This window comes from Bactrocera neohumeralis, chromosome 6 (genome assembly GCF_024586455.1).
Source record: "Bactrocera neohumeralis isolate Rockhampton chromosome 6, APGP_CSIRO_Bneo_wtdbg2-racon-allhic-juicebox.fasta_v2, whole genome shotgun sequence".
NCBI lineage: Eukaryota > Metazoa > Arthropoda > Insecta > Diptera > Tephritidae > Bactrocera > Bactrocera neohumeralis.
Window position 1 is genome coordinate 23631950 of NC_065923.1, and position 19171 is coordinate 23651120.

General features: G+C 35.4%; 1 protein-coding gene across 2 annotated transcripts in view; it reads left to right on the top strand.

The window, feature by feature from the left end:
* The window catches only part of LOC126761076 (plasma membrane ascorbate-dependent reductase CYBRD1), a 42576-nt gene that overhangs the window by 2450 nt on the left and 20955 nt on the right, over positions 1-19171 (top strand). The window contains exon 1 of one of the 2 annotated variants that reach the window (XM_050477004.1): positions 2791-3147. The exons of the other annotated variant lie outside the window; for it this stretch is intronic. Within the exon in view, the coding sequence (XP_050332961.1) occupies positions 3123-3147 (25 nt within the window). The 5' untranslated portion in view covers positions 2791-3122. Of the gene's footprint in view, positions 1-2790; positions 3148-19171 lie in introns of those variants that run through there. 2 annotated transcript variants of the gene reach the window in all.

A 19171-nucleotide genomic window follows, 5' to 3' on the forward strand; every position in this document is an offset into this window, starting at 1 on the left:
CTTTATGCTGTACTTAGGTCAATAATTTTAACTTTTCAATGCATTATAATACAAACATACATATGTATATATATTTACCTATAAGTTGCATTTTCGGTACAGAATTCAAACGATATTTTAAGTGTCTCTATATGAAAGTTTACCTAAAACTATATAATGTTCAAGGTATTACCATTTGATTCGTGAGAAACTAAATGTTTGCATTTTCGGTACAAAGCTGTATCTATAATAATTTACGTTTTCTTCGAATTAATTTTGGTTTTTTTAATTTTTCATTATTCTTTTACTTCCATAAAAGTTTTCAAGCTATATTTAGGTAAATGATACATTTATTTTTTCATTTTCGGTACAAAATACTACCACAAACCAGCTAATTTTTATTTTTAGTAAAAACATTTTTTCATTTGTTCATTGATAACTTTTTTTCTAGATTTTCGTTAAATAATAAATTTATTTTTGCATTTTCGGTACAAAAAAATATCTAAAACAGCTAATTTTTATTTTTATTTAAATATAAATTTTTGCTATTTGTTCATTGATAACTTTTTCCTAGATTTTCATCAAACTTATTTTTTATTTTCGGTACCAAGCATTAAACTCGATTCCAACACTTCTCTCAAGCTACAAACCTAAATATATCTTCCCTGAAAAAAATCTCAAATATTTGTCTAGCCTTAGTATTAATCAAATTATCGTCGAGATGACGCCTACTAGATACCGTAAAATCTATTTCAAATCCCGGAGTTGCCATTTTGTTGTTTGAAAAACAAAGAAGGACATTTTCTTTTCATACCTTCGTAGTCGGTTTGGGATTGTAAAGTATCGATCTCTTTATACAATGTACTGTAAAATATAGTAAATTGTTCGTTGACTGACCGATGTTTTGTTACCATTTGGGGAGAGTTGTTCTCGAAAATGGTTGGATTTTTTACAGAGTTTACCGGCTAAGAATTTTATGAGAAGCTTTTTATGGTAGACATACGTGTTGCATTTATTTTTTACCCATAAAATTTATACCAGATTAATCTTTTGAAATATACTTTCTTTGCTCTCATCTTCATTCTTATCGCAGACTTTTTTGTTGTCATAACAAGCGACTTAAATTTCATTATTATGGAGATAAGTGTCTTACTTGTACTCGTAGGTATATGTAAATAATAGGTACCCAAACACTCGCCGTGGTTCATCAATTTTCACAAAAAATGATTCTTTTAAACTTATTTTACTCATAAGAAATATTTCGCAAACAAAAATCTTGTTCAAATTTACGCATTTGTCATTGAGATTTCTTAATAATTTATAATAATAGAACTTTAAGGTACAATACCAATTAGGCATAATGGCACAACACTGATAAGTTCGCCCGCTTGCTATACAAATCTGTATGTATATACCATACGTATAGTATGTATGATGTACAAGCAGAGATAGTGCGCTGGTTGGTATCCATATCTTTTATCTGGCCAAAAGCTTTGAAGAGTACAATAACAGTTAATTTCCGTTTTGGTTGTGCTCTTAAAAGGCCAACACACTGTTGCTTTCGTTTACAATTCTCTCTCTGCTGCTGACTCACGGAGAGTGCTGCCATGTTGATGTAACTGGATTCAAAGTGGTGGTTAAGTTTCAAAAAAATCAAACGACATTCATAGTTTTAGAGTTTTTGTTGTTGAAATTTTTGCTTTTATAGTATACGTATTTCGAAATTGAGTGTTTATATTTTTGTGTTATTGATTTTGAAAAAAAAAATGTGAACAAACAAAGATTGAAGTACTCATTTATTTGAAGAAGACATAATATGATGAGTTAAGTGATTTTTCAAAAGTGAACGAAGATTTTGCTTAACAAAAAAGTTAAATATTCGAGTAATTACTCGTAGAACCAAGGTTCTGCTTAGGAAAGAAATTACTGGTATAACCAAGACCATGATTATCAAGGAAGCGAAATATTCGACAATTACTTTTTTGACTCTTAAAAATTCTGAACCTCATTAAAAGTCAAAGATATATTGGAAAAAATTATACCAGCTATCAGTTTTGGCCAGAAAAAATATAAAAATTCGTTATGGACTTTCTACCATCCATATTAGCTTCTCAAATCGGAATAGCATTTCAGCTGAACAGCTATAAACATTAGCATTTTGTAATAGGTATATTAGTGGTCTTCGATACGCAAACCCTGGAGTGTAGCGAATCGAACAAGCAACTGGTATAAGTTGTATAGACTGTCAAATAGAAATAAGAGGCAAGAGACTATTACACTTTAATGAGCTAGTCACATACTCACTTGTATTAACTTCAATTAGAGAACATACAACACTGAGAAATTGTCTCTAAGTTCTCTGCGTGAACTGGATAACTTTTATGTTTTATGTTTTGACATATTGTTATTGGACAAGAGGACACTTCACAATTTTAGCGAGCAGAGAAGTGTCTATATATCAGCTATTGAATCCTTATTAGTAAAGTATTAAATAGCTTGAAAAGGTTAACATTGGAAATAAATAGTGGGAAGTACTTAATTATTTCATAGAATAATTTTTTTAAGAAAAAAATGTATTTGCTCAAAAATAAATTTGGCAAATTTTAACAAAAAATAGCGCGCAAAAATACAACTACAGTGGCAACGCCACCTACGAACAACCAATTTTACTTTCGGCTTCTAGCTGCGTAGCGCATGAGGGCACCCACCATATGTTAGAAAATTTTCGCTGTTAAGATGTACATACGTTTGTATGTGCATTGTTGCTTTTTGAGCAAAATCATTGCGAGTCCTCTGACATTTCGTGCTGCTTCCGCATCCTTTCAGTTTGCTGCAGCGTCTTTGCGTCATCAGTTGTGAATCAAAGGGCAATCCGCGATGAGTAAACGCCTTGTGATTTGATTTGTTGAGCAAAAAGTTAAACAAGAAGCCCAGTGCAAGCAATTAATCAACTGGTTGTTGTGTGACATTTTTCACTTTCGTTTTTCATTTTCGCACCAAGTGAAGTTGAAGCTCAAGTGTGTTGAACACAAGCGCCTTGTTGTCGTTTATATGTACACCATTTATTGAAATTGCGATTTCGCAGCAAGGAAAAGATAAGTGTTAAGCAACAGGCAACTCGCAAGGCAACGAAAGAGGCAACAATGAAGATTCCAATATTTATTATAGGCAAGTTGGCAAATATTTTAATGTGAATTATGGAAAAATATGAAATGTATTGTTGTTTATGGAATAAGCCGATATGTATGGAATGGGATGATATTGGCAAATTGATAAAGTTATGTGGATTTATATGTGCTTGCATATATACTAGTATATAGTGTACATACATACATATTGTATATGAAAATATCAGTTTATAAAACGGATTTCGCGCTGCATACTAAAATTTTATCACAATATATATATTTATATATGTTTGTAACTATGTGAAAATATGTTCAAATGAATATTTGGTAATGTGTATTTGCATACAAATATATACTATATACACATAAGTATGTACATTAGGGTATGTCAAAAGCTAACCTTTGAATAAACCTATACATATTAAGCAGTAAGTTGATAGGCTAGGTTTTTTTTATTGAAAAAATTCCCCTGAGGTGCATTTTTTTACCCTGAGCATCGATTTTTATACCCTGAACAGGGTATATTAAGTTTGTGACGAAGTTTGTAACACCCAGAAGGAAGCGTTGGAGACCCTATAAAGTATGTATATAAATGATCAGTATGTTGAGCTGAGTCGATTTAGCCATGTCCGTCTGTCTGTCTGTCCGTCCGTCTGTCTGTATACATACATATATACGAACTAGTCCCTCAGTTTTTAAGATATATCGTTTTGAAATTTTGCAAACGTCATTTTCTCTTCAAGAAGCTGCTCATTTGTCGATACGGTCGAGATCGAACTATTACTGCATATAGCAGCCATACAAACTGAACGATCGGAAAAAAGTTCTTGTATGGAAAACTTTCACATTTGACAATGTATCTTCACAAAAGTTGGCACAGGTTATTTTTAGGGCAACAATGTAATCTCCGAAGAAATTGTTCAGATCGGTTAACTATAGCATATAGCTGCCATACAAACTGAACGATCGGAAAAAAGTTCTTGTATGGAAAACTTTCGCATTTGACGTGATATCTTCACGAAATTTGACATGAATTACTGCTTAAGGTAATAATATAATCTCCGAAAAAATTGTTCAGATCGGCTTACTATAGCATATAGCTTCCATATAAACTGAACACATAGTTACTAAAAGAAATGCACCTGTGAAAGGTATATCAGCTTCGGTGCAGCCGAAGTTAACGTTTTTTCTTGTTTTACTATAAAATCGCGAATGCGGAAAATGTTCTACGGACAAGTCTGTAAAACTTTGCCTAATAAATAAATAATCGGTTGTAGGGGAGATATGTGCTAAAGTTGACCGATCTTGTCGATAGCAACACATGATCAATAGAATATCAAAGTCCATGTAGATAATCAATTTTTTCTGGATAACTCAAAAACTAAAGAGCAAATTTGTATAATCACGAAAAACAACGCCTTGAAAATCGCTTGCTCAAAACCGGTTTTAAACCTGTAGTCTCTTAGGCAAAGTTGTTCAGAATGGCCCGTAGAACATTTACCACACGATTTTTCAAAAATCGACCCGCCCTAGTCGACATTAAGTTTGCCACGAAATTTGTAACATCCAGAAAAAAAACGTTTAGTTAGTTTTTGGCTCACCCTAATAAACATATGTAGATATACATTTAATTCACCCACTCATGAGTACGTGTATTTTGAGTGATGACGTGTGGTGACAGAAAGGACTGATGTTGTCGACTTGGCAATTCGTGGCTATCTCGTCTGTTATTTACTCCATTTTTCAATTCACGAAAGAATATTTTACGAGGAATTAATAATTCGCAGAAAAGTGACTAAAGAATGTTGATGCAAAAATGATTGGTATTAGGAATGACTATAAAATGCATTCTGAAGAAGGAGAGCGCATATATAAAGATAGTCTCAAACAAACCTCCTTCTTGTCTTGTCTTGTCTTCTATATACTATTGAAATTGTCATTAGATTAAACAAACTTTCCGGGCCTTATCTCCAATGGAGCAATCGTTAATAGTCTGGATGCAATCGGTAAGATGCCGCCATCATAGCATGGATAAAAGCTCTACAGAGCTGCAGAAATCCCCTCAGCGGGTGCCCTCTCCAGTGGTTTTCTTCCCATACATAGCAGCATAAAAGCAGGTGGTGTATGTCGATTTTCCTTTCACGGGCCATTTGCAAGATTTGACGCATGATGAAAATTTGGTCGATAGTAGATTTTCCAGGTCAAAAAGTATGCGGGCAATTGCTATTCGAACTTCTTTATGATCTGGCAATTGAACGTCTAGTCCAACAAGATTAGGTTCGGCATCTCCAGATGTTACGCTTTCACTGCTCTTCAGCAGGCTGGAGAGTGTTCTCTTCATAACTTCAGTATGCTCTGAACATTAGCCACTAGATCACCACTTTAGGTCCTGCAAGAATATGCTCTGGTCTTAAAATCTTCCGTTAGTCGCCGGCTCTTTTCGTAAAATTTTCGAACATTACCCTAGGCTAGCATTATACCTACGCTGTCCGCTTTGTTCCCACTGCAACATGACGGTCTTAATCGTACCAGCTGTTCCTTCGACTTTTCCGAAAATCAATGACTTCCCTTACACCTGTATGATAAGGAGCTGAAAATGGCGTCCCACAGTTGCCTTATACCGAGTTGCTGATGAGAGCTCTCAAATAGCAGTTATAGCTGTCAGTTGTGATTGTAACTTCTTAATGTCGTAATTTCCTTGTTTTTATTGACGGACGTGCTTTTCTGTACAGAGGCGGGCACATATCTTAACTATAACAAGGTAGTGGTCCGAGTCGATGTTAAGTTCTCGAGTGTACGTACATACGTCCTCGGACACTGGAGACTTGTCATACTTCCATCACAACATGATCGATCTGCTTTTCAACTTTTCGATCCGGAGACATCTTTGGTCATATCGTCCTTCTCTTCTATTGGAGAATGGGCGCAAATCGGTGGAATGTTCAAAAATTTTGCTCTGATGATTGTGGCTAGACGCTCAGTGTTTCTCTCGACGACTGAGTGTTTCTCTCACCAAGAATCAAGAGAGGTAGCCTTTGGTCCACATTTTTTATCTTTTATTAATAATTAAGTAATATATTATACAACTAAAGAAGGTGATTCTAAATTATCGATATTTTTACCAATATCTTTTTATTCGCCTTAAAAATATTATTAATCGCTTAAATGGCAGGGCCACACACACTTTTCAAAATAATTTTATCTCAAAAATTCCTTGCTCCAAATGGCAGGGATGCATAATAATCAAGAGTAGCGAAAGGCCTCGGAAGTTTTAAAATTTTTTCCCTTGATTTAAGGCATGCATTCTTCGTACACGCGAGACAAGGAACCTAACCACTGAAGTAAATAGAGGAAAGGCTTTCACCTGAAAGCAAATTAAGTTTCCAGTCCAGTTGTATTTCTAACATGAAACAAAATAAAAAAATAAACTTTAAAAAGCGTGGCTGAACCGTAAAAAGTAGGACAAAATTGTCTTCTCAGAACGATGTTACCAGAGCAAAAAGCTTAGCAAAGGTTAAACGTCAAAGTGTTATTGATATTGCTCACACGATTCTAGAGAATATGCAGATATTAAAAAAGAATAATTGCAAATAATTATGCACATAATTAAATCAAATACTTTATCACTTTTCTAGCAGTAAAATAATAAAGCAAAACGTATTACAATTATAACAAGTATGCAAACCACAATTTTCCTACTGCATTCGAGCACATAAAAAATGGACCTGTGAATTGCACATTGCATTCAATGACGAATGAATTAATGCTTAGAATACCTGACAGAGTTATAAAATGTCGTTCCCTATTTGGCGCAGTTCACTAAACTCGCTGTGTAATGCTTTGCGCATTAACACGTTGAGGGCTGTGAGAACCGAAAGTAATACAATGGAAAGCTAGAAGATAGTTGGACAATAAGCTAAGGTCAATTGTGTAAAGATATAATATTTAAGGAAAGTAAAATAAGTTGTATTGAAGACTACGTGTTAATTTAAGCAATACAATCTACATTTGATCTCTTGGCTTTGATAACTCTCAATAAATTAATTAAGATGTTAAAAGTTTCACAAGTAACTTTCTTGAAGATTTTCAACATGCAGAAAGTTTTATTCCAAAGTCCTTCTTGGACATTTTTTACAGTCAAGGTAAGCAGTAAACTGGAAAGCTGTTTAATCGTATTCATATTGTGCAAGCATTTGCTATTATGACGTCAGTAAAACAGCTGTTATTGTCAAAATGTTTGAGAACCAGTAAACCAAACTCGAATCCGGAGCTTATAGTGACTACGAAAATTTATTTAGAGGAATGAAAACTGCCAATAAAAAAGTAGAGATTTTATTAAATATAAAGCGTACTGACTTAAAAAAAAAAACAATTTACATTATGATTGATATTTTGACTTCAGATTTTTTTTTTTTTTTTAATTAAAGTTTTATATTACGTCAATATAAAGAAACAAAAAGTATTTTAAATTTAAAAATATTTAAATTTAAAAAATACAGGGTGTTTGGGACATAAAAAGATAAGTTTGCAATAAATTTCACGAGGGGGTCGAGAGATCGTTGAAGACGAGACTCGATCTGGATGACCTTTAACATTTATTGCAAATTTAAAGTCAAAAACGCAATGAATATCATCGATCAACCATCGTATTCACCAGATTTGGTTCTGGAAGATTTTTTCTTGTTCCCCAAACTGAAATTGCCGCTTCGTGTTACCCGTTTTTAGTCGATCAAAGAGATAAAACAAAATTCGCCGAAAGCGCTGAAGGCTATCCCTAAAGTGTTTCGAGGACTGGTAAAATCGTCGGCATAAGTGTATTACATCTGGTGGGAATTACTTTGAAGGCGACAAAAAAAATATTGATGAATAATTAAATATTTCTTGAATATTTATTTGATATTGATATCAACACCCGCGCTGTTAGTTCTGCTTTTCCGGACTGGACAAGGAAGCAAAGCAAATGGGTTTGGCAGTGAACGAGGGCAATACGAAATATCTCCTGTCATCAAACAAACAGTCGTCGCACTCGCGACTTGGCTCTCACGTCACTGTTCACAATCATAACTTTGAAGTCGTAGAAAATTTCGTCTATCTTGGAACCAGCGTAAACACCACCAACAATGTCAGCCTGGAAATCCAACGCAGGTGCTACTTCGGACTGAGTAGGCAATTGAGAAGCAAAGTCCTCTCTCAACGAACAAAAAAACAAACTATATAAGTCACTCATAACGCCCGTCCTACTATATGGTGCAGAGGATTGGACGATGACAACAACTGAAGAGTCGACGTTGCGAGTTTTCGAGAGAAAAGTTCTGCGAAAGAATTATGTTCCTTTGCGCATTGGCCACGGCAAATATCGCATTCGATGAGGCGATGAGCTGTATGAGATATACGACGACATTGACATAGTTCAGCGAATTAAAAGACAGCGGCTACGCTGGCTAGGTCATGTTGTTCGAATGGACGCAAACACTCCAGCTCTGAAAGTAATCGACGCAGTACCCGCTGGGGGAAGCAGAGGAGGAGGAAGACCTCCACCGCCATGTAGCGAAAAGAAGAAACGACTGACGCGCTGTTGTTAACCTGGCTATAATCGCGTAAGCGGTAGCTACGCCAATAAAGAAGAAGAAGAATTAAATATTTTTCGTTTTATTTACAATTTCCGTACTTTTTTGTAAGAATGTATTTATAAAAAATCAGGACGAGTTGAAATCCGGGTGACTGTCTGTCTGTCCGTCCGTCCGGACATGGTACACATGTTCCTTGGCAAAAAAAAGTACGAGTTCGTATCTTAATAAAATTGAGAGAGTGCCTTAGAATGAATAATATCGGGTGAAAACTCGTCCTAGACCCCATATAACTAACAAGCCTTATGACTTGAAGGTACTTCCGTGGCTTCAATATTTGCAAGTACCCTAACTTAGCTCTTCCTTACTTGTTTCCTTAGTATTTGTTATTTTAACTTTCGTTTCCGATGACCTTCATCCGACTATGATTTTTGTTTTGTTTTCGAAAATTATCTACCCTGGTTTATATATTTTACAAAATCAATTTTCAGAATAGAATATATGTTTATCTATGATTATTCACTTAACGATTTTATGGGAAAACCTGCCAAGCAAATATTCTTTTCGTGTCATCAATAATGACAAATACACTGAGATTAGATTAGCGGCCCTGCATTTAATCGCGTCATGCTTTTAATTGCGGTTCAAGTGCTCTGAACTCGCACAAACTGCATCCAATGATTAATTGATTTAAAATGGGGTTGCGATGTCAACATAGTGGGATAATAGCAAAAATATTGTGTTAAAATAGCTTAGTTTTCATCATTCAAAGCTTTCACTGTCGATCAGCAAGATAACCTTAAGTCACTTCTAATTGATTTTTATGTTTCTGGTGCTGATAAGACCACTTCATATTCATAAATATTCTATAGTTATATAAGTAATACGTACAGTTCGAATTCATGATGCTGTCAAATATGTATATAGTATATATATGTATTAAAATTGTACATTAGTCACTAGTAATCTATTTGACAGCGTATATATACATATATATATATATGTATATGTATATATACATATGAATATATAATCGATAAAAAAATAATTTTAGCTTCAACTTAAAGATTATATTAATGATAAGTTATCTGCCACCACGAGTGAAATGAATCATCACATTATCCAGTACTGTCAAGAGCTTTCGAGTGGTACAAAGTTATCAGTGGAATTTTGAAGTCAAAACTTCCCACTTAGAAAAATTAAACTAGAGGTTTCGCAAAGTGATTTGCTCTACTAACTTAAGATTCCAATATAAAATCGAATACTTCTAAAATTCCTGAACCACCAGACAGTGTTTTAAGCATCTTATAATATATGTTGTGGACTGCACACCACAGTCCACGATGTCAAATACCGACTGTTAACAATGCGAAAAAAGGGTCGGTTGTCTGTTCATATATACGCTTTCTTCTTGAATACGAGATGTTACAGATCTGACAAACTAGCAGAGAGGAGTTATTATACTATTTGTTACTCTCGAATACTACTTATATAAAATGAGGAAGCTTCAAATAAAGCCTAAACTGACTTCCTGAAAGTTTGATATAACGGGTTTTTCAATAGTGACGCTACAAAAGTAGACCGATAGGGACAGCAAACGTTGACATATTTTTCACTTCAGTAAGGTTTGTCATTTCATCAGGGAAAGATATACGATCCAACATCGAGTCGAAATTATTAAAATTTACTACCGAAATTCGGAGTCAGTGGCCTGAACTTTAAGAGCGGGTTTTTCAATAAGAGCACTACAAAAGTTCTTTATTCCTGTGAAAGTACATTCGTACGCACTCCATGAGTCACGATTGCATCCCCAACAAATTACTTCTCCGTGATGATTAAGACCTTCACGGTACTGTGAAAGAGAATCGGTACCGCTCAATGATAACCGACTATTTTTGGCCCGAATTAAATGATATAGACTTGGACAATATGTGGTTCCAACAGGACGGCGCCACAAGCCACACAACGAATGTCATAAACGATTTATTGAAAACCAAATTTGGTGAACTTGTTATCTCACGAAATGGCTCAGTCAATTGGCCTCCTCGGTCGTGCGATTTGACGCTCTTGGACTATTTCCTGTGGAGCTAAGTCAAGTCTATGGTGTATGCCAACAAGCAAGCGACAATAGATGAACTTCGTACGAATATCGGACGCGAAATTGCAGCAGCAACGGCCGATTTATGCTTGAAAACCGTCGAAAATTGGCAAAAATTGGCGAAAATCTTATTGAAAAATCCTATTGAAAACCCCGTTATATATTATTTATTATATTAACATATCAAAAATAAACGAGGTTCAAATTAAAAAAATTAATACATTATAAAGATGGAGTTCATAAGAGTGCGACCATAAAATATAGTTCTAGTTATTGTTCAGATAAATGATTTTTAAGTCACTATCGTCGTCTTGTTGGGGTAAGAAGTAGGGTAGATTCGCTACTATTTTGACTATGATTTCTTGTTATGAAATATTTTTAAGACTAGATCAATCGGTTTACTAATTGAACTATGTCAAATATTCCTTTTTTATGGTCATCTATTTGTGCTTATGAGTGAGGAGTTAGACTTCCAAAGAGGATAAAGGGTATCAGCAACCTTCTAATTCCCCTTAAAATTACTGATTTTTGACAATACTTGTTGGCTTAATGGATACTATCTCAAAAATATTGCTTGTTTTCTTTTCTTCAACTATTTAGTGAGGTTATCATCGGCCTCAACACCCGCGCCGTTAGTTCTTCTTTCTCCAGGCTGGACAAGGAAGCACAGAAAATGGGTCTGGCAGTGAACGAGGGCAAAACGAAATATCTCCTGTCATCAAACAAACAGTCGTCGCACTCGCGACTTGGCTCTCACGTCACTGTTGACAGTCATAACTTTGAAGTTGTAGATAATTTTGTCTATCTTGGAACCAGCGTAAACATCACCAACAATGTCAGCCTGGAAATCCAACGCAGGATTGCTCTTGCCAACATGTGCTACTGCGGACTGAGTAGGCAATTGAAAAGTAAAGTCCTCTCTCGACGAACAAAAGCTAAACTCTATAAGTCACTCATAATTCTCGTCCTGCTATATGGTGCAGAGGCTTGGGCGATGACAGCAACCGATGAGTCGACGTTACGAGTTTTCGAGAGAAAAATTCTGCGAAAGATTTATGGTCCTTTGCGCATTGGCCACGGCGAATATCGCATTCGATGGAACGATGAGCTGTACGAGATATACGACGACATTGACATAGTTCAGCGAATTAAAAGACAGCGGCTACGCTGGCTAGGTCATGTTGTCCGGATGGATGAAAACACTCCAGCTCTGAAAGTATTCGACGCAATAACCGCCGGGGGAAGCAGAGGAAGAGGAAGACCTCCACTCCGTAGGAAGGACCAAGTGGAGAAGGACCTGGCTTCGCTTGGAATATCCAATTGGCGCCACGTAGCGAAAAGAAGAAACGACTGGCGCGCTGTTGTTAACTCGGCTATAATCGCGTAAGCGGTGTCTACGCCAATTAAGAAGAAGAAGAAGATTTAGTGAGGTTTCTACTAGTTTTCTCTCCAAATAAATAAACTCTATATTAAATAATGATTTTGATAGGAACAGAGTTGCTTTTAAGATTAGTACTTTGGAAATTCAAAAAAGTTCTGACAACTCAGACTGATCTCATGATTTCTGTTAATTCGTTACCACGGTCGAGTGGATTGAGACGTGATTAGCACTCCGTTTGTCACCCTTCACACAACCTTTATCTTGATGCTTTCCGATTCTTTGTATAACAGCTACATAGTATATGCTTTAGTTATTCGATCTCAACAATTTGATCGCAGATTGCACCGTTGCCTTGAAAAACAATCCGTGCCAAAAAATAAAATAGAGAAGATATCTGGTAAAGTAAAAAAGATTTCCAAGGGAGAACTTGATTTTGATCGCTCAGTTTGTATGAGAACTATATGCTATAGTGATGCCGTATGGGCCGTTCCAATAAATGAGCAGCTAATTGGGGAAAAAAATTGTTTGCTTTGCAAAATTCCAGAGCGATATCTCAAGAACTAAGGTACTAATTCGCGTATGTACAGACAGTCAGACCGAAATACGAAAATGGTAAGAATAAAAAAACGATAAATTTCGGTAACTCTCAACTTGCTGAAAGCTTACAACGCACTTTCCTCTACAAAAATTCTAGTAAGAGCGCAAAACGCGTCAAAATTCTAACTTGTCTGGCCCTCAAGAGGTTAATACAATGTAATAGCACTCGTGCCGATAAATATTCATATGTTTACTCGCACACGCACACAGATTTACATACGCCAGAGAATAACATAGTTTAGCAAATGCAAATTGAAAATTCAAAACAATTACAATAAAAATAGAAACAAATCTACCCACATTTGTGTGAGTATATATTGGTGTGTGTGTGTATGTTCTGCTTGATGGCAATCATATTGATTGACAAATGGCTGTTGTGTGAGTCATTAAAATTCGATACAGGTGCAACCGCGCCGGTGTACAATAGACGCTACGCTGGCTGTTGGGCGGCAAAACAATGCTGAAATCAATCTCGGCAAAATTCCAAATGTTCACACTTTTAATTCCATTTTGGAAATGTTTGTATGTATGATTATTTAAAAAAGTTGTTGCTTACTATCGCAGCGCGGTATTCAACGCGAGATCATATCGACTTCCTCATATATAGTAGAATGTAGAATGTTGTGCCTCGAAAAGGGTATGTGCAATTGAAGGTGTGGTGTGGTCGCTTATGAATTTCATTTGTCGAAAATATCTATTGTTTTTTACAGAAATATTGTGTATTGAACGCTGAGAAGTTATATTTTTTCATGCTTAACTTTTTAAAGCCAGTTGAGATCAATTGTATAGAGTAAATGGTATATATTTTGGAGCCAGAAACTACTTGGCTGGAGTAAGTGTGGGTAAAAATAGTCACATATTTAATAATTAGATAATAAATTAATTTTTCTCGAGGCTTACTTACAGTAGATTGAAAGTTCGACGCCTGATGTTTCTTCGAAGTTATGAAAATATCTCGCAGTTCAGTAGCCTTCCAGAGAACTTCCAAACAAACTGAGGAAACCCAAGCTCTCACTATAGTTTCTCTTTATACAATTATTATGCAAAAAATGGAGCGTCACAAAGTTATGTGAACTCCGAGTATTTGAAATTTTTTTTGTATGATGAGTCTTTCAAGTCTCGAATATCTACAGAATGTTGACGAGGGTCTTCTTAGGTTCGATAACTATTTGAGGAAGCATTTTCTGAATTTTTCGAATTTTTTTTCTTTTTAAGAACCAGCATTACTAGCATTACAGTATTTATTATTACGTATATTAATATCTTTCCAAGTAGTGGAGCTTTGCACTTGGCACATACGCAAAGAAGAGATCTCTTATTGTATAAGAAGTAGTCTTTAAACAAAATGCTACAGGTAGGAAATGATTCATAGAAATATGGTATGCTAAGGTAATACCTTTTAAAGTTTCGTTTGGATGTTCGAGAGAAATTTTTAGAAAGGAATTAATGTTCTTAGTGAGAGAAATTATGAGGTGTATGATATTCAACAAAATTCATCGGCCTCGGTGTCTGTCGTATTTAATTCCGATTGAGTGCTTAGAGCAGATATAGTCTAAAGACATAATTCTAGTCTTATATCAAAGGGCCTGTTTACATGGTTCTACAATACTTGTGATACAGCCTTTTGGTTTTGAGACTATCTCAGTGTACTGATCAGAGTTCCGGTTTGGTGCTCCACAGGATTCTATTCTTCTTCTTCTTTATTGGCTAGGCACTGCTTACGCGGTATACGGAGTGGAGGTCATCCTCTTCTTCCCCCAGAGGGTACTGCGTCGTAGACTTTCAGAGCAGCAGTGTTTTCATTCATTCGGACGACATGACCTAGTCAGCGTAGCTCGTCGTATATATCGTACAGCTCATCGTTCCATCGAATGCGATATTCGCCGTTGCCAATGCGCAAAGGGCCCTAAATCATCTGCATAATCTTTCTCTCGAAGATTTTTGTTCGTCAGGAGTAGATTGAAGAAATCGCACGATAGGGAGTCGCCTTGTCTGAAACCACGTTTGGGATCGAGCGACTCGGAAAGGTCGTTCCCGATTCTGATCGAGCTTTTGGTATTACAGAGCCGTATTAATCTTGTGCGTATACCAAGTGCCTTTTTATGCTGTCAAAAGCAGTTTTGAAATCGACGAAGAGGTGGTGCATGTCGATTCTCTTTTCACGGGTCTTTTCCAAGATTTGGCGCATGGTGAATATCGATAAGATAAAGCCTTATTGTTGTCCTTGAAATTCTTAAAAATAAATCAACGGACAATGGCCACTGTACTGAGTATAATTTAGGTTGTAAGTTTACAATCGTCGAGACAAATCGTCACACTCTTTTGTGCAAATATATAGCTTGACTGATTAATTTAATCACAAACCTGTAAACTTTAAAATATGTATGTATGTATATAGTAAATATATGCTTAAATCCGCATAAGCCTTTGCATATGAACGCCTTTTACCGGAACATGCAGTTACATATACATATGTATATACACATACAACTTAAAAAATGTACCTAATTATGAAAATCGGCAAATTTTTTACCGGAATATATACAGTATACATACTATATATATATCACATACAACTTAAAAATCGGTTCTTTATTTGAAACGTTAGATTGGTTCATGACATTTACTTTTTGAAGATAATTTCATTTAAATGTTGACCGCGGCTGCGTCTTAGGTGGTCCATAATTTTGGGCACTTGAAAATCGGCAAATTTGTGCATTTAAACATATAGCTCCACAAAAATAGTCTAAAGGCGTTAAATCGCATGATCTTGGTAACTTACGGGTCCATTTCTTGAGATGAATTGTTCTCCGAAGTTTTCCCTCAAAATGGCCATAGAATCGCGAGCTGTGTGGCATCTTGTTGAAACCACATGTCAATCAAGTTCAGTTCTTCCATTTTTGGCAACAAAAAGTTTGTTAGCATCGAACGATGGCGATCGCCATTCACCGTAACGTTGCGTCCAACAGCATCTTTGAAAAAATACGGTCCAATGATTCCACCAGCGTACAAACCACACCAAACAGTGCATTTTTCGGGATGCATGGACAGTTGGCCACCAAGATCATGCGATTTAACGCCTTTAGACTATTTTTTGTGGGGCTACGTCAAGTCTAAAGTCTACAGAAATAAGCCAGCAACTATTCCAGCTTTGGTAGACAATATGTCCGAAGAAATTCGGGCTATTCCGGCCGAAATTTGTTGTTTCCGAATGGACCACCCAAGACGCAGCCGCGGTCAACATTTAAATGAAATTATCTTCAAAAAGTAAATGTCATGAACCAATCTAACGTTTCAAATAAAGAACCGATGAGATTTTGCAAATTTTATGCGTTTTTTTTTTAAAAAAAGTTATCAAGCTCTTAAAAAATCACCCGATACTAAATAGTACATACATAGCCACATGTAAGCTAACGTTAAAGCGGCAAAGTTGCGAAAACATTACCTGTCAGCCATTTGTGTTTACACTTGACGTTTGAAGCCTGAACGAATTGTACCATATACATAATTTGCACAAAATAATGACATATCGCATGCGATATTTATGTTGACGTCCAACCCTAAAATTATCGCATGCGATTTTTAGCTTTGAGTTGGCGTTTGAACTACTTAGGAGTTTTTACTACTCTTTTTCTGCAAAACCTTTGTAGATACAGTATGCTGGCAGATTATTAGATACCGTAAATTATTTTTAAAATCAATATTTCTAAAAAATCATGTAAAATGTTAAAAAAAAACAAGAGAAAATGTTAACTTTGGTTGCACCCAAGCTTGAATAATCTTCACAGTGCATTCCTTAAAGCATGAAAGAGTATAAAAAGCTCTTTATCTCGATTGCCATCGGTCAGTTACTTCTTTTGAAGAGAAAAGAACGAGCGCAGACTTTCGAACGAATTTTTTAAAAAATGTTGAACCGTGCTTTTTTCACAAAAAGTGGTCGCAAAAAATCATGAAATATTTTGTTTTAATGTTTAAAAGCCGTTAAAATTTTTATTTTCAAAATTTGTAAAAGATCCTTATTCAGGCGAGCGTTTAATCTCGCAATTAACAATACATTTTTACTTAATAAAATTCCTAATTACAACTAAGAGCTTAATAAATATATATTAAAAAAAAATTTGGAGCTCTGTGTTTTTTCATTTCACTATAAAAAATTCCGAAAATATCTTAAAAAAGGCCATTACACAGCATGACCACCTTAAAACCTGCTTTTCTTTTGAACTCTGTACAACTCAATAAATTACTAGAAAATCTTACTCATTTCAAGCAAAGGAATTTCAAAAATTTAATAAACCGATAAAAATATATGCAACATATGTTACTTATTTCATAACACCTACATGCATACATACATACCACACACATGCACGCATTAATTAAATACGAACGAAGAAAATATCGTACTTTATTAATATTTTTTATTTTTTTTAGCCCACAGCGCACATACATACATATGTATGCACATATGTTTGTATGAGAATTATATAATATTTTCTATAGTGTGTGATCGGTAACTTGTTGTGGATCTATTGTAGGGAACAGCATTGTCAGAAATTGAAACATCAGATCTGGAACAACTGAAACTGATTAAATGTAGCCCCAAGCCTTAAGGAGCTGTTTTTGGTTTTGTAGGATTTTAGGTTAAGCCTCTGACCTCTCGGACCTCTTAAATTTACACGAAATGTTGGCAAATAGATTTCCCACAATTGAACCTTGATATGCTCAATGGTTTACGAACGGTTCCAACAAGTCATTTACATATCTTTTTTTAATCAACAGACATAGTTCTCTTCAAGGGTGATTCACTGACTAAAGCGACCATCAACTTTTCGGTACCATTTTTGTAGTACGCTTTGTCGTTTGTTTCAAAATAGGCCTCAGTTTTGGCGATCCTCTCTTCATTCGATGAGATGGATTTTTGCCATCGTTTTCACTAACTTGTGACCCAGTACATTATCATGGTGAAACAGCAGTCTCTTTTTCGCCAAATGTTGCACGTTTTTGATGATTCCATCCTTCACACAGTCTGATAATCCAAAGTTATCTTAGGCAGCGAGTATTGTTGATGGTCCTTCCTTTTTAATGTTAGTCAATAAAAAGTATGAAAGGAATGTGTTATCAGGTTCCTTAAGAGGTTAAGGCCATTAATAGATTCACATAATTCCCCGGAAGAGCCTTTAATTTATGTGTTTTCACTGGAACGAAGGCTTCGACATCATTGAAAATGTTGCAAAAGGGCTTCGGTGTGCCTATTTTAACACGATCGTAAGTATTTGAATGACACATAGCATTTAGTCAAGGTCGTGAAGTCATCGAAAACTTTTCTCATGTGAGTTGTCCATCTCCCACTGTTAACAACGACCAGATCGAAGCAGTTAAAGAACTGTCTTTGTTGTCGTGTTGGTAACAAACACATAGCTAGTAGAGTATCCAACACATCTTCTGGAACCACTCGGCACATTCTGGTTAATGTTTTAGGTATGAAGCCTGTCAATTGGTTGAGAACTCTACGTGCTTCAAACGCATAATTCCTGTTGAACAAATGTGGGTTTATGAATATGACTTCGAAACTGTCGAACAATCTAGTGAATGGTGCTCCAAATATGAACCGAAACCGAAAGAACCAAAATGCGCTGTAGGTACTGAAGTATTATAAAAAGTGTGTGGAAAATTGGATCAAGCATTGACATATTTGTATTGGCTCAAAAAGAGTCTCTTTCGAAGGCGTTAATAAATATTTGTATTAAGGGGTTACACGGGTAAAAACAGCCTTTTTTCAATTTAAATTTTTTTCTCATATGAAAAATGAGAGACTTTATTAGAATTTTTTATTCTTACAAACATACACTATTAACAAAGAAATGCTGAAATTTTGGAAAAAAGATTTTACACTCGGCCATTGCAACACCATTTCCGGAGACTCCTCGGAAAAATGATGCGACCGCGTTGGCAAGATAACTCCTTACAGGATCATCTAAAGTGAAAAAATACGTTTTTCAGTTAAAATCTTAACTTACAACTTCGACGAAGGAAAAAAACTGTACATTTTTATTAAAAAAAAAAAATAAAATTTCAGTGAAAATTTCTCGAATTTTTTTTTTTCAAATAGTTGTAATCGAAATAAATCCTTCGTACAAGTCTTTAAGAATTGTATCTCAAAGATCTGTGTAAAATTTCATGAACATCGGTTGAGTAGTTCTCGAGAAATCTTGCCAACCGACTTCAAAAACAATGTGATACAAGTACACAAGTTCTCAAGGCTGTATCTCCGAAACTATTAATCGGATCAACTTGAAAAGGACAATATTCTAGAGGCGTTATAAAATTTAATAAGACAAAAAAATCGATTTTTTAAACCCGTAATCTCATGTAACCCTTTAAAGTACTTGAAAATTAATTTTTTTCGTCAGTCCGGTTCAAA